The sequence below is a fragment of the Macrotis lagotis genome, chromosome X (assembly GCF_037893015.1).
Source record: "Macrotis lagotis isolate mMagLag1 chromosome X, bilby.v1.9.chrom.fasta, whole genome shotgun sequence".
In the NCBI taxonomy this organism is placed as follows: domain Eukaryota; kingdom Metazoa; phylum Chordata; class Mammalia; order Peramelemorphia; family Peramelidae; genus Macrotis; species Macrotis lagotis.
This window is the reverse complement of record NC_133666.1, coordinates 51465643-51491171: the sequence shown is the minus strand read 5'-3', so window position 1 is coordinate 51491171 and position 25529 is coordinate 51465643. Positions and strand designations below refer to the sequence as shown.

The window sequence follows — 25529 nt, the reverse complement described above, 5'->3', positions numbered from 1 at the left end:
TAGTGATCTTTTGCAATGGCTGTACTGCAAATATTACAAATTCTTGAACCTTTTTTGTAACTGAAGAATTGCTGCAGGTAGAAGTTAGAAAATATTATAGAAACTCTATTGTCAAAAGTTTTACAAATTTTTTTCTCATTTGTTGTATGGCCTTCATCTTTATAATTATTATTCATAATGTTTTTTTCTGCTGTATAACAATGAAAGTTACACAAAAATCATTAAGATTTTTACTGAAAGTTAAAAATGAAAGTTATTGAAAGTTATTCGAAGCAGTTTCTAAAATAATGCTTCAGCCTAGGAATTTCTTTCCCTGACCTAATCTTTTTAACTTAACATTTTGAAGGAAAAAGACTATGATATTGAGCAGTTGAAGGAAAAAATGTAACTATTTGAAGCACATACCAGAAGAAAAGTTCTTGCCTTTACGCTCAGTGAAAGACCAGAGTCAAGAGTGCATTCTAACTAGTCAGTTCTCAGCCATCAGCTATTAGCAATTATGAACAAAGTTCTGTTCTAGCAGTAATTCTGTGTGTGCACAACCTTCTAGAAGAGGTCTCCAGCATGGAATACCCAGGAAAGCAAAGTGTGGACAGTGTCTTTTTTTTTTTTTTTTAGGTTTTTGCAAGGTAAATGGGGTTAAGTGGCTTGCCCAAGACCATACAGCTGGGTAATTATTAAGTGTCTGAGGAGGGATTTGAAGTCAGGTACTCCTGACTCCAGGGCCAAGGCCGATGCTCTATCCACTTCACCACCTAGCGATCCCTGGACATAGTGTCTTGCAGAGAACCAAAGTACAGAGATGGTATGTTCGTGCCTGCTGGGGGAGAGACAAAAGACATGAGGCTCCTCTTTCAGTGTGTGTCACAGCTAGGACACCACCTGTTAGTATTCTTCTCAATGGCTAGCAGTAAAGTTAGTAAAAACAATCATTCTGCTCCATAAATTTTATGATTATCTCCTTGGCAAATCTTAAGACTGAGGAGGAAGGGCAGTCATGCATATATTATAGATGCTGTTTTTTTTTAAAAACAATATTTGATATTGTTATGAATTGTACTGATCTTCACATTTAAAGTAATACCAACTTTAGGTAGTTTTCTTGATGCCTGCTATTAAAATTCTTTTATAATCCTTCTATAAATCCTCCTATTATTTGGTAGTGGAGTTGATCCTAAATTCTTACAGGCTGTGTCAACAAAGTACAAATTCTGTCAGGAGCTAACAAAGTTTTTTAGCCAAGCTTGCCCTAGAAATTTTGTTATTTAGAATCTGCTAAGCTACATCATGAAGAGGATCCTTGACAAAGTGAGTTGGCCGTCTGGAAACAATTGTTTTTGAATTAGGAAAGGGAGTACTCATAAAGAGGAAAAAAAAGGTATATAGATTCTTAACTTCTATGTTAATACTTGCCTTCAAAGATTTAGTAACTTTTCTTTCATCATTCCTCTTTTTAAAAGTCTTCCCCCTCATTTTTATCAACTTCAAATGGCCCAATGACTCTTCAGTTTACTTTAAAAGCTAGACATTAAGATCTCTTAGGCTGTCGAGTTCATTTGATTATTGTTGATGTTCATTTGATGTTTGTTGTTCACTCATGTCTGATTATCTGTGACCCTGTTTGGGGTTTTCTTGGCAAAGATATTGGAATAGTTTTCCACTTTCTCCTCCACCTCTTTTTTTTTTAGGTTTCTGCAAGGCAATGGGGTTAAGTGGCTTGTCCAAGGCCATACAGCTAGGTAATTATTAAGTGTCTGAGGTCGGATTTGAACTCAGGTCCTCCTGACTCCAGGGCTGGTGCTCTGTCCACTGTGCCACCTAGCCGCCTCTCCACCTCATTTTATGGAAACTAACAGCCACTAAGTGTTTAAGGTCAAATTTGAACTCTCGTCTTCCTGACAGTTCTGAATCTGGTTGGGTACAAGCTATATCCCAGATCTCTCCAACTGTGCCATCAAAGACTTTGTCGAAAGATTTTGGCAGATAATTTGCTAAAATCTTGATAAATGATAATGATAGCTGTCTACTGACCCTATCAATGTAGTATTTTTGTATGTTTTTGATATCTCATCTATGAATATTCCCTGAAGTCATGATTAATTGCTATCCATCCAGCCTACCCATAAATATGGCGCAAGAGCTCTGCCCAGCATCCTGTAGATATAGTGATGCTGTGTAGAGACCACTGTAGTACATCTATTAACCATTTCCCTTGTTCTTTACCATTCCTTTTACTGGCTATACATCTTCTAAAGAAATTTTTTTAGAGAAGAGTCTTCGTTCTATTGAATCAAATACCTTCTTTTAGTCATTAAGTATAAACACAGTAAGATAGACCTTTTAGTCTATTGTTACTATAAAGACGTTAACTGTGAGGTATTGTTGCAAAAGTCTATCAATTCCCTTATGATACCTTCATCAGAGATGCCCTAGGTGAGTGTATATTGTCCTTATGAAAATAGGTGGTTAAGGGAAAAATAGGTTGGTAAACATTATCTCTAAACCTTTTATGAGTAAAAATAAGATCTGAGTTTTTTTTTTACTATTTCATTTTTATCTTCCTTGATTCATATACCTTTTTTTATAAACTTCATTATCCTCAAAATTGTATTAGCATCTTTGGTATTCTCCATATAGACTTGATCTCATCCAGCTACTGTTTCTAGTTATTGCAATTTTTACTTGCACATGCAGGATTTTGGGGACTTTAATGTTGGTATACAAGTGTGGTGGCTCCCTTATTTACTTTTAGAGAAAATGTATAAAAAACTTTACAGATCATTTCCCTTTGTTATCCTTCCAATTTCATCTGTAAATACATTTGGTATGATTTTACTTAGAACAATTTCTCAACAAGCATTGTTTGAATCTGAACTGCTTCTTGCTATTTTATGGGATTATACTGTTCATATCCTTTTACCATCTCCTGCAAGCTTGTTTAAATAGTTTGGCTGCTTTCTTTCTCTGTTGGAAAGGTGATCAAGTATTTGCTAGTTTTGTGCTTCCTAGATTTCTCTTGTAAATGATTGTCATACGTGCTCAAACTTCTTAGGAAATATCTCTAATCTGGGTTGGTATCATTTTTGTCCATTAAAAAAAATGACCAGGTTGGAGTGACCATTGTCATTTCCTTTTTACCCTCTTACTTGGGTGTCAGTGTTGATCTTTTGTCAGATGCTTCTGTTAGATGGGACCAAGAATTGACTTAAACAATCCTATAACTGGTGACTTTCTGTTAAAATACAATTTGTAATTTTTTTTAATGTCAAATTTGAGTTTTGTCGTATCTAATGCCTCATGACTCATAGTATTATTGATTTTTAAAATCTCAGTAATTTCTAGATATTCTCCAACTCTGCCCCTTACCTCCATCACTGTCAGTACCCTTACTACCCCCCCCCCATTCAAATCCCTTCAATAATATCACTTCTTCTCTAGGCTTAGAAACCATTACACTTTAATTTAGCTTCATTTTGGTTCTCCTTTTGTTTACAATATTACTGTGTCTTTTCCTGAAGAAAATATTACCTATGTTTAGTAGTTATGGGGCTTTTGTACAACAAATGGATTTTTGTCCTCTCTTTTCCAATTAAACTATCATTTTCAACCTATTTTTCATTGATCTGCCTTTTGTTCTTCCCATTGCATTGACATTACTAGTTATTAAAGTCTTTGTCATTTCGCTTTGGAGATGGATCTTATCAAGTTCTTGAAGATTTTCCCTTCCTATCCTTAGTGTGGAACTATGTTTGGTCTATGAGCTGCAGTGCATTTCCTGCAAATGCTTATCAATGATCACTGCTTAAATGCTATATGAAATAATGCCTTTGGGCACATGATAAAGCCAAACTCCCTTCTTTTTCTCTCTGAGGAGGAGTTATGAAGGAAGCAGCTTTCAATTTTTCTCTTGCTTCCTTTTATTTTTGAGTATCATTTCTAGCAAAGATGTCAAGGTTGAGAGGATTCATTTGCTCTTGCATTATGTCCGCTCTGTCATGAGACAGGGATCTCCCAGTTAAGAGTACCAGTAGTTAAGAGTACCTCTAAATCTGAAATCCTTGGCTCACTTTGGTTTCTTTCTTGGCACTCTGCCATTTTCACTGAAGACTCCAGACAAGACTGAAGTTCATTTTGCATTTTTGTATATTTGATGGCCAAGTGTTCAGGCTACTGGTGATGCCTTTCTCCATAAAGCCACTTTGGTTTCTTTCTTGGCACTCTGCCATTTTCACTGAAGACTCCAGACAAGACTGAAGTTCATTTTGCATTTTTGTATATTTGATGGCCAAGTGTTCAGGCTACTGGTGATGCCTTTCTCCATAAAGCAGAGACTGCAGTGGTGACTTCAGCAGGGCTAAATCTCCCTGCCAATCTGATCTATCAGAATCATAATAATAGTGACAGATGACAGACAGAACTTTCAAAGTATTTTACATATTAATTTGTTTGCTCCTTGTGACAACCCTGTGAGTTTAGCCTCATTTTTATTGCTAAGGAAACTTAGACTCGAGCTCTCCAGTGACTTATTAATAGCTTCGCTGTGTGTGAGACTTTGAACCCAACTTTGCCTGACTCCGTGGCTGGTGCAATAGTCCTTTTGTCAAGAAGACTTCCAACCTCAGAACTCGGAAATGAGGTTAGTTAGGGATACCCTGGGGTTTTGGAAGCCATCTCTGTGGTTATTTGCACCTTTCTATATAGCTGTTCAATAAGCGTGCTTTTGGAATCAGTTCTGCAACTTTCCCAAGAAAGCTCCCTTGGCTATAACTTGTACTCTAGCAGAGCTTCTGTTTTTGAAGTTTTGGATTACATTTTCCCTCTTCTCCACGTCTCTGGCACCTTATGAGTTCTCCATACTCTTTAAAATCCCTGCCAGGGGACAGCTAGGTAGCACAGTAGATAGAGCACTGGCCCTGGAGTCAGGGGACCCGATTTCAAATCCAACCTGACACTCAGACACACTTAGCTGTGTGACATTTGGCAAGTCTCACTCACTTAACCCCTCTGCCTTGAAAAATCTCAAATAAAGTAAAATCCCTGCAAGGGCCTCACTAATCATCCTGCTTATTCTCTCATTACTCCAGGATAGTTTATCTGTACCTGGAGATGTGAACTTTTGAACTGCTTAGGGACAACTGAATCTTCTCTTAGTTTCCCTATTGAAAAGTTGATTAGATTGCAATTTTGATTATAAGGAGTGTTACGATTTCACTAGGACCATAATCTTTTTTTCCAATTGATATTTTATTTTTCAAATTCCATGTTATGAAAGTTTTTCAACATTCATCACATGAATATGCATATTTTTAAGTTGCCTAATTTCCTTCCACCCTCCCTTTCCACTCCCCCCTCCCCTCAGAGGCGAACAGTCTGGTGAACATTGTACATATATACATTTGTGTTAAACATGTTTACAGATAAGTCATTTTCTGTATGAGAAATTAAGACTAAGGAAAAAGAAAGAAAATCATGAGATAAGGATAAACAAAAGAGAAGTTCATTCAGATTCTGTAGTTTGTTTTGTTTTCTTTTTCTTCCTGTGGATGTGGACAGCATTATCCATAATAGGTCTCCCTGGGTTGTCCTAGCTCTGAACTGCTGAGATGAGCTGCATCCATCAAAGTTGATCAACACACACTGTTTTTGTTAATGTGTACAATTGTTCTCTGGTTCTATTCCCTTTACTCAGCATCAGTTCCTATAATTCTTTCTATGCTTCTCTATAGAGTCTAATCAGTCATGATTTTTTATAGAACAATACTGTTCCCATCACATACATGTATCACAATTTGTTCAACCATTCCTCAATTGATGGGTATCCCCTCAATTTCCAATTCTTTTTGACTGCAAAAAGGGCTGCTATGAATATTTTGGAATATGTGAGACTTTTCCCATTTTTTGTGATTTATATTCCTAGTATGGATATTGCTGGGTTTAAGGATATGATCAGTTTTATTACTCTTTTAGGCATAGTTACACATTGCTCTTTAGAATGGTTAGATTACTTCACAACTCCAGCAACAGTTCATTAATGTCCCAGTCTTCTCCCAAATTCGCCAACAATGACCGTTTTCCCTTTTTTTTGTCATGGTAACCAATCTGATCTGATAGAAGTACTAGTCTCAAAGGTTGATTAATTGATTACTCTCATGAGTGTCACTAAGTGCCTTATCTCTTCTGTCTCATTAGAAATATACTTCTCAAGAGTCATAAATCACATTAAATTATAATCATTTTATACCTTACCAAAAGACCATAATCTCTCTCTCTCTCTCTCTCTCTCTCTCTCTCTCTCTCTCTCTCTCTTTTTGGCATGGCAATGGGGTTAATTGACTTGCCCAAGGTTGCACAACTGGGTAATTATTAAATAGTGTCTGAGGTCACATTTGAACTCAGGTCCTCCTGACTCCAGGACCTGGTGCACTATCCACTGTGCCATATAACTGCCCCTACAGATTATGGCTGTAATCTTGCCATAAATTTACCTTGTATAAGCCAGGAAGAATCGAACTTGGGCAGGTAGTTGGTGTAGTGGATAGAGTTCTTGGCCTGGAGTTAAAAAGACCTGGCTTCCCATTAAGCCTCAGACACTTATTTGCTTTGTGACTCTGGTTGGTCCCTTAACTTTTATATGCTTTAGTTTTTTCATCAGTAAAAGTGGAGATAATAGCTCATACCTCCTAGGCTTTTTGTGACCATCAAATGAGCTTATCATCCAGTACTCTGCATAGTACCTTCTTTCAGTCAATGATCATAATTATTGGGGTACTTCATTTTTCACATTATGCGACAAAATGCTTTTCTAGGTTGAGATGACCAGGAATTGAGGGAGTTTAGTTTGGAATATAACTGTAGTAGTATAAATGTAGCTCTCTGTGCTAGGGAGTCCTTGTTTTTAATATGCATATTTATGGGGCCAGAGGGTAGCTTCCAGTCAATCAGCAAAAGACTGGTATGCTCCAGACACTATTAAACTGTCTGGATACAGAAAGAGACAAAAACCTGATCCTTTCCAAAGTCTTAGGTGTAGGTGGGTATGTGGGTGCAGGTTGAGAGGGCAGGGGTTGGGGAATACTGAGTTATAAAGAGCCATGGGATGATGATGATCTTAAAAATGAGGAAAGAAAAACCCAGGTGATTTGAGTTGTTTTGTTTTAAAGTGAAATCACTGTCATAGACTTGAGCAATTCTAAGGGAATCTAGAGGTCATTGAATCCAGCACAGACCTGTATTCGGGGGCATCCTGCCTGCTCATTCCACTGTCTTTGTCGGGAATTTTTCCTTGTTTCCTCGAGCTGCCTCATTGCTATTTCTTCTGTTGCTATTATTGCTGATCTCAAAGGCTAATCCTTTCAGATGATTGTTCTCCTTAAACTGAAAATGAGAATTAATTTTTCCCTGAAGGTCTTCCTTCCTTTGATCCTGCAGTTTTTGCTCATATGAAATCATATCCTGTGTATTCACTCTCCTAGATGTCTTCTATGATGACAGTGTCCATCCTAAAATATGCCACATAGAACTGAACATCATGTCCCCAAATTGGGGCCAACCAGATCCAAGTGCATGCACTGTGCTGTCCTGTCATCTGGTCTTGGCTCATTGTCCCTTTCCTGATGTATGCCTAAAGCAATCCATATCAGAATCTGGGTGATAAGGGGAGAGAAAAAACCGTTCATAAGAAGAATCCATTGAATTACTGGTGTGTTGACTGCACAACCAGTCAGCAATTGGGAACAACTCTAAAGTGAGGAAAGCTAGTGAGGGAAGAGGAAAAGCTCCTCCCACTTCAGGCTCATCCACCAATTGTGAAAGTGGAAACAGGTATGTCCTGGTCTAGTTTCTTCATTCATAATCCACCATAAACAAAAATAAAACAAGAACCATTTGCAATCAAGAATTTCAAGAATCCATATATGACATTATATTTTGGTTAAAGTAAAAAAAAATTCCTTTAACAGGATAAGTAACACAGACGTTATCCTTTATTTATTTTTTTATATTTTATTTTTTCCTGTTACATGTAAAGATAGTCTTCAACATTCACTTTTCTTTAAAGGTTTTTTTAATAGGTTTTTTTTTTTTGCAAGGCAATGGGGTTAAGTGGCTTGCCCCAGGCCACACAGCTAGGTAATTATTAAGTGTTTCAGGCCGGATTTGAACTCAGGTACTTCTGACTCCAGGGCCGGTGCTCTATCCACTACACCACCTAGCTGCCCCATTTTTCTTTATAGGGTTTTTTTAATAGGTTTTTTTTCCCAACATTCACTTTTGCAGGATTTTGAGTTTCAGATTTTTCTCCCTCTCTCCCTTCTCACCCTTCCCCAAGACAGGAAGAAATTTGATAAGGGTTATACATGTATAGTCATGTCATACAGTTCCATATTAGTCATGCTGTGAAAGAAGAATCAGTGCAAAAGGGAAAATCCACAAGAAAGAAAAATACAAAAAAAAAATTAACCGTAGTATGCTTTGGTTTGCATTCAAACTCCTTAGTTCCTTCTTTGAATGTGGATGGCAGTTTCCATTACAAGTCCTTTTGAATTGTCTTGGAGAGAAAAGCTGAGTCTATCATAGGTGATCATCAGACAATGTTTCTGTAATTGTGTACATTGTTCTCCTGGTTCTGTTCACTTCACTCAGTATCACTTCATGTAAATCTTTCTGAAATCCACCTGTTCTCGATTTCTGACTGAACAATAGTATTTCCATCACATGTACCACTACTTGTTCCAATTCTTTGCCAGTGCAAAAATAGCTGCTATAAATATATTTGTCCATGTGGATCCTTTTCCTTTTTTTTATGATCTGTTTGGGACAGATCTGGTAAGGGTATTGCTGGATCAAAGAGTATTTATGTACAGTTTTATGGCCCTTTGGGCATAGTTCCAAATTGCTTTCCAGAATGGTTGAATAAGTTTATAACTTCCCCACTAGTGCATTACTGTTCCAGTTTTTCCACATCCTCTCCAACATTGATCATTTTTCCTTTTTTGTCTTTTTTGCCAGTCTGATAGGTAGTATGGTAGTACCTCAGAGTTGCTTTAACTTGCATTTCTGCAGTCAATAATGATTAGAGCATTTTTATATGACTATAAATAGCTTTAATTTCTTCATCTGAAAATTGCCTGTTCTTATCCTTGGACTGTGACTTTTGAAACTCACTTTACCTTTTGTCTTTTTCTTAACTGCCACTATTGTTGTGTATTTTTTTCTGATACCTCTACTTTGGAGTTTGATAATACCCCCCCCCCCCCCTTCTCTGCAATGCTTCATTTGCTTAATCGTCATTTTTCTCATTTCTGGCTTAATATTTGAATTTGTGTCCCAGTTTATTCATCCATCCCATAATTACCAAATAGTGCCTCTGCTCATTTTGGAAATGAGCAGTCTGTGGTTGAGATAAGGGGGAAATATTTTGCCATTGTTACTGATAATAGACTAACCCACTACTGGGGAGGTCGTATAGAACCTTGGTTGATGGCTAGTTAAGGCCTCACAGGTGTAGAAGAGATTATTTCCTATTTTAAGTTTGTGCCACTAGAACTGAATAGCATGAAACTATTTTGGATAGAATTTAGCCCATCCTTGAAATTGTCCCACGTGTTGGGTAGTTTTATAGTTCAACTTGACCATGTACTGTACTTCACAGGAAAAAAATGGAGTAATTTAGACATAGGAATTTGAATTTTGAGTAGGAGGAACAAAGCTGACCTTCAGATTGTTGATTTCTGTCATTTGAAAAGCACATGTTTGAACCTATCAGTGTTTGAGATGGGTTTTATGCATCCCATTTTGTCAACTTTTCTCATAAATAAGCATAGAATTTTATGGTTTAATGACAATGTCATGAGATAGGTTTAAAATCAACTTCCTATTTGTTTTCCAGTAATGATCACTTCTGCCAGACAGTTAACTGGATATGGTCGCTTCAACCATATATTCCCAACATCTTCTTACCAACAAATGAAGATACACAAGAGAATTTTGGGTCACTTATCATCTGTCTACTGTGTAGCATTTGACCGAAGTGGGAGAAGAATTTTCACAGTGAGTTTAAAGTTTATGATGCTGTGTCTTATTCAGAATTTATCATGAAGGTAGATTTCATGGGAATGTATTTTCATAAGCATCAATTTCCTTTAGTAAGGACTTTGAATAAAGAAAAAGATATTAGTAAAGACTTGTTTTGATTTTCCCTCATTTTTCATATTAGTTACGCTGTATTCTCAATCATTTTCTTTTTGGAACATTTAATTTTAAGATGTTAAATGCATGGAAACCCTGATAGTTTTGTGATTAAAAATTTATTTCATATAAATTCTTCCTTAAATGAATTTTTCTGGTTTTTCTTTCTTTACATAGCATGTTTGATTATCAGCTCTATGATCCTAATACCTAGATAGTCAAACTTGAAGTTAGTAATAAAGAACATAGTTCTGGATGTGTTTTAATTTAGCTTGTTATTAGAGCAAATTTTCGAGGAACCTAATAGCAGTCTCTTAAGTGTTTGAAGGGCTTCCATGGGAAGCAGGGATTAGATATGTTCATTTGTGGAGAGGCATGGCTGACTTTAGGTCAAGTGTAATGAAATTTTAGCATCTTGTACCTGTTCCTTTTTTCTTTTGAAGTTTTTGCAAGGCAATGGGGTTAAGTGATTTGCCCAAGGCCAGACAGCTAGGTAATTATTAAGTCTCTGAGGTCAGATTTGAACTCAGGTCCTCCTGCCACCAGGGCCAGTGATCTATCCACTTTGCCACCTAGCTGCCCCTCTGTAACTGTTGTTTTGTTTTGTTAGATTTTTCAAGGCAATGGGGTTAAGTGGCTTGCCCAAGACCACACGCTAGGTAATTATTAAGTGTCTGAGGCTGGATTTGAACTCAGGTACTCCTGACTCCAAGGCCAGTGCTCTATCCACTGCGCCACCTAGCTGCCCCTCTGTAGCTGTTTTTAAAGAGAATGTGCTGTCTCCCATGGATGGTGGTGTTCTCTTGTATGTCCACTTGTTGGGGTGACTAGTGGATTCCCTCTGAAATATCTTCAAGGTCTTAGATTTTGTGTTTTAATGAAAAGGGTAGAAGTGCTAAAGGAGACCTGTCTATAATCTTAACATTTTATTTTTTTAAGCTAAAAGCATCCCACTTATTTGTATGTAGGCCCTGCTTCTCCTTTGTCATAACAAAGTTAAAAAAAGTTAAGTAGGACCTTATTGACATCTATTCCTCCTCCCTCTTCCCCCCTCCCTCCCTCCTTCTCTCACTCTCTCTCTCCAAAGTATTTGATTATGTATTCACCCTGTTCTTTACCATTGGAGTGCAAGTTTTTGGCAGCATTTTTATTTCAGTTAATACTAGTTACTTACATTTGCTCTTGGTTCTGTATATTTCATTGTGTATCAGTTTAGAATAGTCCCTATATAAGTCCATAGAGAATAGATAGCAAAGAAATAAAAATGGGGAGGGGTGAGAGGGGAGAACTGAGTCTTAAAGGGAGTTGGGACTTTCAAAGGTGGTGGTAACTAAGGAGATAGTTTTGGAATGGGTATGGTATGTGCGTACCAGCTTTGGTGAGGAATGGCATGAAGCCCAGTTGATTGGAACATAGACTGTGTGGGGAGGTGTGAGAGTTAATTAGCCTGGAAATGTGACTTCATAAAGTTGTAGTGTTAAAGGTAGGAAAGGACCTTGGAACATCCATTCCAGTCTTCTTATTTTTTAGGTGAAGAAACTAGAATCATAAGCAAGCAAAATGACTTCTCAAGGATTAGACCTATAATAAATAACTTAACTAGCATTTGTATTCAGGTTTTTCATGCCAAAGTTTCAAACTTGGTACAGAGGGGTTTTTTTTCGTTATTTTGTTTTTGTTGTTTTTTTTTTTTTAGTTTTTGCAAGGCAATGGGGTTAAATGGTTTGCCCAAGGCCACACAGCTAGGTAATTATTAAGTGTCTGAGGCTGGATTTGAACTCTGGTACTCCTGACTTCAAGGCCAGCGTTCGATGCACTGTGCCACCTAGCCACCCCCATACTGAGTTTTCTTGACCAGATTAAAATGTAATAGGGAAATGTTTAACAAAATAAAGAAAAATGCCATAAAATAAAATGGATAATGTAAATTTGTTGTTTCCTGAGTCAGTATGCAGCTGTGATCCTGTTTTCTTTGATTTTGACGCACTCTGTTCTATACCAAACCTAGTCATCTTTCTACCAAGTTTTCTAGTCTGATTCTGCTCACTTTACTAGCCATCTTTTGTTTCTTTGTTGTCATTATTTCTTATATCAAAATAATATTCTGTTACATTCATATACTGCCATAATTTACTCAACTGATCCTCAGTAATGGGAATGCACTTTGTTTACAGTTTTTGGCCACAATACTGAGAACAAGAAATGCAGTTATAAAAATTTGGGGTGAGAAAGAGCAAACCCTAATACTTGGAGATTCCAGCAGAGAAAGAATGCTGGCCTTGGAATCAGCTGTGTGAGCATCTCTTCACCAGGATTTATTAGCTGGATAGATGATGGGCATATTGTCAGTTTCTTATTCTGTAAAATGAGAATCCCATTATCTCCCTCATGAGAGGATCAAATGAGAAACAGCCTTCAGGCTCTCTTGTAATGACTGCTATTCTCCTTTTGTGTCCATTAACTGTTTCTTTTTTTCCTGTAATATGTCACTTTTTGTGTTCTTGTAATTACAGGGTTCAGATGATTGTTTGATAAAAATTTGGTCTACTGATGATGGGCGCCTCCTTTCCACACTACGAGGACATTCTGCTGAAATTTCTGACATGACTGTCAACTATGAAAATAGCCTTCTTGCAGCTGGCAGCTGTGATAAAGTGATCAGAGTATGGTGTCTTCAAACCTGTGCACCAGTTGCTGTCCTTCTGGGACATACAGCTTCTATTACATCCTTACAGGTGAGAAAAAAAAAGGAAGTAAAAATGCATGCCCCTCATCCTTCTGCTTGGTGGTAGGAATCCAGCCTACATCCTAGGACTCCTGCATCTTGCCCATTGCAGTGTTATCCCAGAGGATCTTTTGTCTCTGACAAGTCAGACTGACCCAACTATTAGGTAGGGTCAAAGGACTTAGTTCTTTGAGGAAGATGCAAATGGGTTTTGACTTAAGATTGTTTGTGTAGAGGTCTGTCTGCATGTTTTCTAATGCTGTTCACAGCTAAGCACTTAGGCGACATATTCATTTGATCACAAAATTGTCCTTTCATACAAACTTGAGCTCAACTGGAATTTGACATCTAAGTTCCTAACAGGACTTCATCTCCTTGAAATTTTTGCCATGGGAGGGCTTCTTCCAGATGTTATGTTCTGAGTGACCCAAAGTTTCCCAATTCAGTTTTTTGGTCAAATCACTAACACACATCATACTTTTCTTACCTTTGTTTTAAGAAGAGAAGCTGAGCTAGTCTTCTCAAATGAGCCCTTGGACCACCGGGGCTTTGGAGGGATGACTTGGTGCATCTTTTCAGTCTTAGGCTGTTAATTTGAGCTCAACTAGCTATTTATGGAACATCCCACCCATTCATGAGGAAGTGGGCACAAACTGGCTTTTATTGGCTTCTCAGGAGTTGAAAGTTTTTATATTGAAATAAAAAGCATTTGTGCATTTTTAATTTGGGAGATGAATAATTGCTTCTCTTTTCATTTCCCAATTGATGGGCACCTTCATTTCTTTTCTTTTTCCATTTTAATCTCCCCTTTCAGGATCAGGAAGTTTTTTTGCATGTGGCTATTCATTCATCAGTATTAACTCACTCTTAACCTCCCTGCTCTCAATTCTTGCTTGTTTCACTGTTGAATTTAATGTCTTTCTACACCAATCACGCGTTTGTGTTTGTGTGCGTGTGTGTGTGTGTGTGTGTGTGTGTGTGTGTGTGTGTGTGTATGTGTATTTAACCCTTCTTTGTCTGTATCATGTAAATAAGAGTCAGGTTTGTTTGATGCCCCTTCTCCCCATTCTTTCCTCCATTTGTGCCTACTCAAACACCCCAATTAAGAAAATTAGCAAGGTCTAGCCTCTTCTCCCTGTTCTCTATGCCACTTTTCTTTTTAAACTTGATTCTCCTTTTTCTCCTAAAACTCTCACAGTTGAACTTTTCTCTCTCCAGATCCTTTGTTTCTCTTAACTCTCAATACCTTCTGAAAACATTAAGGTTTGGTTTTGATGGGACACACATTTCTCCTCTCTCTCTCTCTCTCTCTCTCTCTCTCTCTCTCTCTCTCTCTCTCTTAGATTACCTGTGCTACAATCTTAGAAAGCTCCTTCCAGGTACTCAAATGAATTTGCTTTTATAGGTTTCTCTTGATTAATGTTTGAATTTCAAGCCTCCTTATCAATCTTGGGTCTGTTCATCAGAAATGATAGAAAATTGCCTGGGGGCGTGGTCCATTGTCCCTCCTGTAGGACTGTATGGGTAGGACAGAGTAAACTATTCCTGTTTGTAAGCCTATATCTTTTGCCCTTTCAAATATAGACTTTTGTTATTGGATAAGCATGTCTGGTCCCCCTGAGGTATAATTTGTTTGTAATTACACTGACTTTGCTTGAATTTCACATTTTTTTCCTCCCCCCCTTTCTCTCTGCCCTCCCCTGACAGCAGTCTAATATAGGTTATATATGTATAACTATATGTTTTAATGAGTTTTCTTAACAGTTTTTCATAAACAAGCTGCTAATTGTTCTGAGTGTGAGTACTAAAATTGGTACACTAGGTAAACTTTTAAAGTATATTAATTGAAATATCATTTAAAGGTTTGAAATAAAATAGGCTTGAGAATAATCATTTTTGCTTTACTTTACTCCATAGTTTTGTTGCTTTGGACTTGGTGACTTTTTCTTTTAAATTATACATTTCCTTTATTCCATTCTTTTATTTTTTTTTCTTCTGCTCTGTTTCTCTTTTTTTATTATATAAATATTTCATTTGTATTCCAATTATAAACAGTAGTAGTTTCTACTTATCTTTTTTTGGTAAGGCTTTGAATTTTACACCCCCCCCCCAGAAGTCAGTCTCATAATCTTTACATGGTTTCCAAGCTATACATTGATCAAAATTGAATGTGATGAGAGAAAAAAACATCCTTGAGGAAGAAATAAAATATTAGAGATAGCAAAATTATGTAGTACATAAGACAATTTTTTTTAAAATTGAAGATAATAGTTTTTGGTCTTTGTTTAAACTCCATAGTTCTTTCTCTGGACATCTTCCATCACAAGATCCCCTAAAATTGTTCCTGATTATTACACTGATGGAATGAGCAAGTCCATTAAGATTGATCATCAGCCCCATGTTGCTGTTAGGGTGTACAAGGTTCTTCTGGTTCTGCTCATCTCGCTCAGCATCAGATGTTCATGGAATACTTGGTGTCTTTTATTAAGATTGACTCTCCCCATTTCTTTTTAGGTTTTTTTTGCAAGGCAAATGGGGTTAAGTGGCTTGCCCAAGGCCACACAGCTAGGTAATTATTAAGTGTCTGAGACTGGATTTGAACTGAGGTACTCCTGACTCCAAGGCCAGTGCTTTATTCACTATGCCACCTAGCTGCCCTGACTTTGCCCATTTCTCATAAAGAATAGCAGTCGGGAGTCATTTCTTACAATACAATAGAAATGTTAGCAACTAGATTCATGTGAGGGCTTTTATCGCTCGATCCTCTTGGATTCACAACTTTGCACTGCTTCCGGGGCCCTCCATCCCCTCTGTAGTTTGATGGGTAGAGGAGGGGCTCAAGGAAGCAGTGCTTCTTGGCAATAACTAGGATGGAGTTTTATAACAAATGGAATGTGCATAACTGGAATTGAAGGTGAACATGGAACCCAACAGGGAAGATGGAGTGTATGTAGAAGGGCTCTTTAAAATGTCAAACTCAGTTGCATTATCTGTGGAGGCTCAAAGTTGTGAAGATAAAGCACCATCAATTTTTTTCTACTTGTTCTGCATTTTGATTCTGAAGAGAAAGCTGACAGCCCATTTCTTAATCAACAAAACTCATTTAAAAATGTGATTTAATATAATGTTACTGTATTCTTTTTGGTTTATTTTGTTGTCCATGCAAAAATATGCAGTTTAGACCAACTCTAATTATGATCCTCTAAAGAAAGGGTAAGATATTATCATCTCCATATATTATCTCCATTTTGCAGATAAGTAAATTGATATTTAGATAGCAAAGATAATAAATTGGTCTTCAGTTCTTTTGTGGAAATGTTTGATATTTAACTTCTTGTTAAATTTCTTAACTGATTTTCTTTTTTTAAAATTAGTTTATTTTTCCAATTACTTACAGAGATGAGTTTTCAACAATCATTGTTTGGGTGAAATTTTGAGTTTCACATTTTTGTCCCTCCTTTCCCTCTGTCCCCTCTGACAGAGAGCAGTCTAATATAGGTTTTACATGTATAACTGTTTTACTGGGTTTTCTTGAAAATTTTTCATAAGCAAACTGCTGATTGGTCAGAGTGTGAGAGCTAAAATTGGTATGTTAGGTAAACTCTTTTTTTTTTTTTTAGGTTTTTTTGCAAGGCACATGGGGTTAAGTGGTTTGCCCAAGGCCACACAGCTAGGTAATTATTAAGTATATGAGGCCGGATTTGAACTCAGGTACTCCTGACTCCAGGGCCAGTGCTCTATCCACTGCGCCACCTAGCCGCCCCCATGTTAGGTAAACTTTTAAAGTGTATTAATAGAAATGACATATTATTTGAAGGTTTGAACTAATGTAGGCTCGAGAATAATCATTTTGGTTTACTTTACTCCATAGTTTTGCCCAGCAAGGAAAGGAACAACTCGTTACCTCACTTCAACTGGTGCTGATGGATCAATTTGCTTCTGGCAATGGCATGTGAACACACTGAAATTCAAGTAAGGAGGAGTGAATGCTAGCAATTCACTCAGAAACCACTAGACTTATTTTTATTTTATTTTATTTTAATTATTTATTTTAGGTTTTTGCAGGGCAATGAAGTAAAGTGGCTTGCCCAAGACCACATGGCTAGGTAATTATTAAGTGTCTGAGACCGGATTTGAACCCAGGTACTCCTGACTCCAGGGCCGGTGCTTTATCCACTGCACCACCTAGCCACCCCAGAAACCACTAGACTTATTAAAAAAAGTCTGATTTGATGCTGGTCAGAGAAAGTAAATTTATTGATTCAGTAGATTTGTGGCAGATTTTAGAATAATAAAAGCATTTGGACTCAATAGTAATGGTAAAGAGAATATTTGTTAAAATTTCCTTTGATATACAGAATTTGCTTATTTGGAAAGATGGCCCCACTGTAATTAAATGTTAAGTAATATGGCCAATTGAATGCAAATCAGTTGGGTGACTTAGAGGACTTGAGTTCAGTCAAGATCTGAATTTGAATCTTTTCTTAAACACTTAGAAACTTTGAGACTGGGCAAGTTACTTAACTTCTGTCTACTTCATTTTTCCTCATCCATAAAATGGATTTTATAATAGTGTACCTACCCTCCCTTTCAGGATTGTCGTGAGGATCAAATGAGAATATAATTATAGAACTCTTTGCACACCTTTTCATTTCTATAAATGTAAACCATTGTTATAAAAATTATCAATAACAATGATGGATTCAAAACCTTGAAAAGGATCTTCAGCAATTGTAGTTCAAATCCCAGCTACAGTTTTACTGATGCATTATGCTGTCTCAGTACAGCTATTGCTGCCAGATGTGGAAAGCTAACTCAGATTTGGATATGCCTCTTTTATGCAGTGTAAGCCTTAGATCAGTCTTAGATCTGATGCTTAGTGCCCCATTTGGGGAGGAAGGTTTTTATTTCAAATTTGTAAAGGATAATGACAAATAGTAATTGTTTTTTTAGGGAACGCCCCCTGAAATTTACCGAGAGACCTAAACCTGGCGTTCAGATTTCTTGTTCTTCCTTCAGCTCTGGTATGTATATAAAAATATTGAAATTGAATATTAAAATATAAAAAATAGCAATTTTGTTTCACCAAACAGTTAATATGCCATGGAAAATTCCTGCATATGTAGTGTTTATTGTCCCTCTGGTGATATGTTAACAAAACTATCCCTCTTTTAATACCTTTTGAGGTTTAGTGAATGGATGCCTACCTTAAACTAGTTGTGACAGACCATTTGAGACTATGAGTAAAATATAAGGTTAGGTTAGTTTTTTTTAAGGCTTAAGCACAATTGCTATGGAAGGCAATGAAAAGAACATGAAGAAGTAACCTATAAAGAGTCACTAAACTTCATTTTTTCTATTCCTTTCAGTTTCAGTCCCCTTCTTCCTTGCCAAATTTGATAGCTCTTTAATAGCAAATCTAAGGGTAATTTCATTTAATTTGATCTCCTCCTTCCCACCTCCAAATTTCCAGTAGAGATGTTATTAAATATAGGACTAGCATAGGTTGGAAAATGGAACATTTAGTCTGCCCTTGTCTGCCACATTTACAGACGTGTAAGATTATCTACGTTTATCTTGATCATCCCATTTTTAGAGTGTAAGCCCCAGGAGGGCAGGAACTTGGTCTGAATTAGCCAGGGGAGGCATTTCATTTCCTATGCTGTTCTTTCACATGTGCTTTCTCCTGCCCGTGCCTTGAATGTGCTTCTCACATGCTTAGCTTCTTTTAAAGCTCCCATAAGTTGCCTCCTTTGGGGAATTTTTCTTGCCTTCTTCCCAGCTCCCCTCATATCCCTATCAGAATGCAAATTCCTAGAAGGCAGCAACAGTTTCTTGTCTTTGTTTTCATGTGCTCTTTACACAGTAGGCATTTAGTGTTTGTTGAATGAATGAGAAGTGACCAGTCTTCTTGGTTGTCTCCTGATTTGGATAACTACTATCTAATATTGAGAATCAACTGACAGTGATGTGAACATTCAGGCTTTTCCATCTTGATGTTGGAGTCAGGAAGGCCTGAGTTCTAATCCCTCAGGCACGATGTTGACTGATTTATTATCATGGGGAAATCACTTAACCCTTTGCAGCCTTATTTTCCTCATCTGTAAAATGAAGATAATAGCACATATCTCTTGGGATTGTGAAGCTCAAATGACCTAAAACATTTAAAGGGTTTTCCAAATCTTCAGGTACTATTTAAAGTTAATCCTTTTCATTCATATTATGGCAAACCCTCTCACAAGCACACATACTTTATTATTCCCCTTTTTATTTGACTCAAGATTTCCTCTTTGCTGCAATAAAAGTAGCAATTACTTTTTCCCCAAACCTTCACATCCTCAGTTATTTCAATTCGGTTTAACAAATATTTATTCCAATGCTTACTATAAGGTACTGAGCTAGATGAAAAACTTTGTCACCCCTGCCCTCAAGGAGTTTTCAGTCCAATCTTTTAGATGGACCATGTCATGATTACAGAAATAAGTAGGATAGAATCAGAGTTTTTTGCTAAAGTGTTGGGACTTCCCCTTTCAGCCATATTTGTCGAAGACAAATGAGAGATAGAATGCGTGACATCCAAAGGTTGCCTATGCAGTTGGATTCCAGATTGATTTATTTTTTGGGATGGGGAAAAAGCTGCTTAAAAGCTCTTTATTTTACTTTTTCTTGTTATAATATTTTTATACATACAGAACGTGTGTCTAGATCCCCCCCCCTTTTAAAAGCATACTCTCGGATATTTTTTCTTGGGAGTTGTGAATACCTGTATGTATAATGTTCTTCTAGAACTAATTTTTACCTACATCTTATCATTCTGAATTGCATGTGGATATATTTGAAAGAGGGAAGCATTTCAATTGGCCATAAGCCCCAAGAGAGTCAGGGTCAGTCTACATGGTGACTTTCTGCACAACCTCCAACCCCTTGCCACATGAGAACTGTAGCTGTGCTGCTTAATGATAATGATGTCAATATTGAAACATAATTATCCAAGATGAATTAAATCTCAGGGAAATTTTTTGAACTGGGTGGTGGGCCTTAGTCAGTTGTGATTTAAAGTATTACATGACTGTTCAGTGGGTTTTAAAATATTGTTAGTGGTACAAGCCTAATGCCTACTTAACAAAATTTTTTTTCCATTTTGGAGTTTTCCATGCAGTGGACAGTTATGCAGTAGAATTCACCTTATAATTAATTTTACATAAATTTTTAAGGAAATGAATTAAAGCTCCTGTCTGTTTTCAGTGTGTGCTTTTTATGTGTTTTTGTTAAATGATTGATTTAGCTTTTTACACTGCTTTTGGGTTTTCAGTATTGTTTGGGGTTTTAATTCTGTTTGGTTTTGTTTCATCAAAAATATAATTTTTCTTTGATGGTAAGGGGAGAATCTTATAAATCTTGCTAGCATTTTACTCAAATGAGTATATAGCATACTATCCTGAAAGTTAATCTCAAAGATTTAAGTTCTTTTGGTCACCTTTCATTTTTCCCCCCCTCTAGGTGGCATGTTCATTGTTACAGGTAGCACTGACCATGTGATTAGAATATATTACTTGGGATCAGAGTCCCCTGAAAAAATTGCTGAGTTAGAGTCACACACGGTAAGAGTGAAATGAGAAATTTCAGTTTTCCTCCATCAGTTAGTTTCATTTCTTTTTTATGCCTGTCTCCTGTTGAATCTATCTATCTATCTATCTATCTATCTATCTATCTATCTATCTATCTATGTCTGTGTTATATAACTTAGAAAGATTTGTGTGCCTTGCCCAAGGGGTCTTTGTAGTAATGAAGATAGATCAGTATAACATTTAGGCTTTTGGATGTCTGTAAATGTTCCTTAGAAGTTCTCCTTCAAGCTATATTGGAAGAAATGAAAACATACATGGCTGTTTCTTTGAAGAACCCGATTAAATTTTGTGAAAATCCTGTTTTTGGATGAAGTTTTTCGTTACATTATTTGTTCCTTTAAAAATCTACATGCTTCATCAATGACTTAATATTAAATATGTCTTAGAAAAAGTATCTTTGATGGAATTGATTTGTTGATCTTAGTCTGATTGGTTTCAGAAATTCATCAAAGACTAATGGAAAGTAATCCCACTTAGTTCTCAATAACAGCCTTTCATATAGGGAGCAGCTGCTTGCTTGGGGTGACAGCCGCTGGTGACTGGCACCTTTTTCTCTCTGGCTATTTTCACTCCCATGTGGCTTTTTCAGAAAATGTGGAGCCACTTTAGCACAGTTTACTCCCTGTTCACCTTTCCACAATCTTGATGCTTACTGGCTCTGGAAGCTGGAGTGAGGGAACACTGCTGCTGCTGCTGCCGCCGTTGCTGCTACCGCTGCTGCTGCTGTTGCTGCTACTGCTGCTGCTGCTTAAAAAGTGCTCAATAATTGTATGCCTAGCAAGCTCTCTTGCCAAAATGGTAAAGACAGAAATGAAAAGTACTCTGCTATATATTTCTGTATGTTTTCATTTCCAATCAGTATTGAAGCTACCTCTGGAATGATATTTGTATGTTAATAAAAGTTTCTCTGAAACGTGATTAAAAAAAAAGACTTTTGGGCCTAGAATTTGATTCATGTTTCAGAAATTAACTGCAGTAGAGACCTCTGTTTATTATAACCTTTACCTCTATGCCTTTGACACTTGTTGTTTTTTTCTTAGTTTAAAACCCTTGATTTAGACTCTCTTCTTGAACCACATTTGTGCCTTCTTTTTATTAATTGTTCATTGATAAACCCAGTCATGGGCTAGTCACTAACTGTGCAGCAACAAAATCTTGAGACCTTAGTTATGTGTGTGTTAAGTGGGTTTCTTCTACTAAGCCAAGTGGGGAGGGTTAGTTATTCGTATTAGTGTTAGAGCAGGCAGAAGATCCACATTGTAACTACTACCTGTGCTGGGAAACACCTGGGAGAAAATAAATCAAAGTTGGGAAGGCTGTAGAAGAGCATCATAGATGAGTATATTTTTATTTATGGTGGAACATAAAGTAATGAAGAAAAGTCAGAAAAAGTAAAACACTCCCTGATAAAATCAGTGGCTGTTATTAGACTTTGGGGAGAAAGTTTGCCTTCAGAACATCTGAAACCAGACATTGAAATTGGCAGTAGACCAGATTCTGTGCTAAAACAATACCATAAGGAAATCTGGAGCAGGATGAGTCTGGGATGCTTCTGGACTTCACAGAAGTTTTGTTAGCAATTTTTTTCCAGTTGGAAAAAAAATTACAGATATCAATATTTTTATTAAACATTTAGCTTGAGCACCACTGGAAAATTTACTAATTGTAAAAAGCTGTAGTTTTATAGGTGGCTTTTAGATGACTTTTTTTTGGTGGGGGGGGGAACTGACTAGAGTAACCTGGAGAGAAGGTAAATTTTTTACTTAGACCCCAATCTAAATCAGTCTTTCAGGCACATACCTTGAAAAATACTTGAGTTAATCATTTTTAAAAATTAATTTAAAAAATTTTATTGCTGTCTTTTGTTATTATATCATTTTCATTTTTCTCCCACTACCCAGAGAGCAATCTATTATGACAAAGAAGAAAGGCAATGGGAAAGCTGCTTTGTTAATTTTTGATTAATTATTTTTAAAAGACATTCATATAGTGCCTGAAATATAATGCACACTAAATGTCAAATATTTCTGTTGTAGTATAATGAAACAAACTGGAGGGTGTGACTCATTTGCCTACTCAAATAGCACAAAAATTTAGATATTTTCATCTAGACAGTTACATTTAAGAAGACAATTATTTTTTGGTAGCATCTGAACTGTCAGAAGAATGGTGATGTGTATCAAGTTCTCACCCTAAACTGCCCAGTTTATATGATTCTAAGTCCAATGTAAAATAGAAAAAAAATTTTTATTTGAATTGTCTCAGGTTGATGCTGATAATCATTTATTTTCATTATTAATTTGCTGATTTAGGAAGTGAAATATTCCCCTTTTAATTTTAGGAATCCAGAATGATTGAAGATTCTATTTATCAAAATTTCCTTCTCTGGTTTTCTTTTGAATATGAAAGGAAAAAGACCACACCTTTTATTTATTGCTTGAAAAAATTCAATTCTTTCTAATCGAAACTGTTTTGTTTTATATTTTAGGACAAAGTTGTTGCAGTTCAGTTTTCTAACAATGGAGACAGGTAAATTTATTGTCCAGATGTTTAGTATAATTTAATGGGTGGTTGGTCTCTTTCATACATGTTTTTAGTGCAGAGAATTCTGCCTTCTTTGTTTTTTTAAAATCTCTTTATCTTAGTAATTTCTTGCCTTTCCTTCTCTACCCACCCCGCTTCCACCATACAAGCAAAAACCCACTCAGTTCCCTTCCAAACTTTGTGTGACTACCACTCCATTCTCTTCCATCTCTGTGGCTGGATTGAAGGTGTTTCTGCTTCCTCTCCCTTGTTCCATTTTCCCCCTATATGTTTTCTCTGTTTGAGTTCCTTTGGACTCCTTATTTTTTTTTTCCCTGAAGATCTTGTACTTTGAGCTTTCTTGGTTTTTGTCCCACATGCCTACATTTTTCCAGAGCGTTCAAGAGTGGTCCTCCACCTAGAGTCTTAGAAAACCATAGATTCACATTATTTATATTATCTTGCTTTTCTGTTTATTTGAATCTGCTTCTGGTTCAGTTTGAAGTTTTGCTGGACTCCCTGGATTGTAGCCATTCTTCTCTGCTCTACTGTTTGGATGTTTTGCTGTTTGCCTCTTTGTACTCTTGTTTAACTCTCAAAATGCCTCTGTCCTGTCATGTTAGCTGGAAGTTCCTTTAAGACATTGATTGTGGAGTGTGCCTCTTTGTATCCTCTAAAGAATAATGATAATTAAATGGAAGAAGGGATCCAGTGCATCCTTGTACATGCATCCCTTGTCCTAAGGTCAGGCCTGGGAAAAAATACCTTCAATTGACTTGGATGTGACTCTAATTTCTCATATGATTTGATAATCTCTCATGTTAAGAAAGGAACTATTGCAATGACTCATTTGTTTATCTCTCATAAATACTGAGTAAACCTGGCAAATATTCTTTGTTCTAAACTAATATTCATGGTGGGTTTGGTCCACTGATCCCAGCTATTTAAATGCTAAATATGCTAGATATCCCTTCAAAATATTTTTCACCCATTCATAACTTGTTTTCCCATTGTCTTCATTTTCCAATATAGTTCTCTTTTCTTCCCAGAGCCAAGAGCTAAAAAAGTTTTACAAAACTAATCAACATTTTGAACAGGAGTGGCATGTTTAGGGTTCCCTTTGCTCATAGGCCCCTCCATTTGCAAAGGAATGAGCAAAGCTGCCTTGAGGTCCAACTGGGCCATTATAATTTCTAATCAGTCTGACCTGTCTTTTTTTTCTTTTAATTTAATATACATTTTTTTTTTTTTGGTTTTTGCAAGTCAATAGGGTTAAATGACCTGCCCAAGCTCACAGAACTAGGTAATTAAGTGTTGGATGCTGGATTTGAACTCAGGTCCTACTGATTACAGGGCTGGTGCTCTAACCACTTTGCCATCTAGCTGGCAACCCCCCCCCCCTTAAACAGGATGACAACTTCACATTCTTATTGCTTCATGACTGTACCTAGAGATTTATGTATTTATTATTTTTATAGTATAAATATAAATCTGATAGAAATCACTGCTGTTTAATGCATTTTGTTACAGTATAATTTAAGCCCTTTGACACATAGAAAATGTGTGTTTATATAAGATGGAGTATCTTGATCTACAATAAGACTTTTTGTCTAAAATTTGTGTTTATAAGGTCTGTACACATGTCAATATTTTCATTAAAATAAATCAAGATATTTATGGTCCAAACCTGCCGCTGTTTTTATGAAAGCATTGCAGGTCACCAGATGGAGTTACTATCATATTTATGATGCTGACATGTGTGAGGAAAGATATTATTTTTAAAATAACTTAACATATTATATGTAGTTATCTAATTATTTTTATGATGCTTAATAGCTAATGTTTCAGTTGACTCTAGCACATGTGTTTCATTCCCTGAGTGGGTTTCTGAGACTACAAACATGTCTGTACTTTCAAGTTTGGGTCCTCTAAAGTAATTTATTGCTCTTCTTCCTGAAAGATGATATTGCTTTGTGAAGACAAAATACTTGTTCTCTTAAAATTGCATTTTACATTTGTCAGAAAATTCACACAGCCACCTTCTATGATAATTAGGGTATGTCTTACTTATCCTTATTTTATATATTAGGGTACATTTTATCCTCATTTTATAAGGAAACTAAGACTGAGAAGAAGACTCCCTAAGTTCCCATGTGCACATTTGGCACTCATGACCATATCATGCCTTATTAGGAAACTGAGATGCATTTTGAAAATGGTTTTTCAATTCCAGACAAGTCATGCAGATGCAAAATAAGATTATACTTTATTCAAGAATAACAAGAGACATTTATTTTTAATCTTTTTCCACAGCTTGAGATTTGTTAGTGGAAGCAGAGATGGAACTGCAAAAATATGGCAGTATCAGCAACAGGAATGGAAGAACTTGGTGCTTGACATGGCAACTAAAGGACCAGGGTAAGACCAGAGTTTGGTTATGTTGATATGGCATACTGTCATTGAAAATG

The 25529-nt window shown here is 36.5% G+C and overlaps 1 protein-coding gene across 1 annotated transcript in view; it reads left to right on the top strand.

Annotated features, from left to right (window-relative positions):
• BRWD3 (bromodomain and WD repeat domain containing 3) overlaps window positions 1–25529 on the top strand; it is a 114749-nt gene that overhangs the window by 28077 nt on the left and 61143 nt on the right. Inside the window, 7 exon segments of the mRNA XM_074205417.1 lie at window positions 9887–10047; window positions 12699–12920; window positions 16782–16882; window positions 17864–17934; window positions 20411–20511; window positions 23027–23067; window positions 25375–25479. Coding sequence (XP_074061518.1) covers window positions 9887–10047; window positions 12699–12920; window positions 16782–16882; window positions 17864–17934; window positions 20411–20511; window positions 23027–23067; window positions 25375–25479 — 802 coding nt within the window.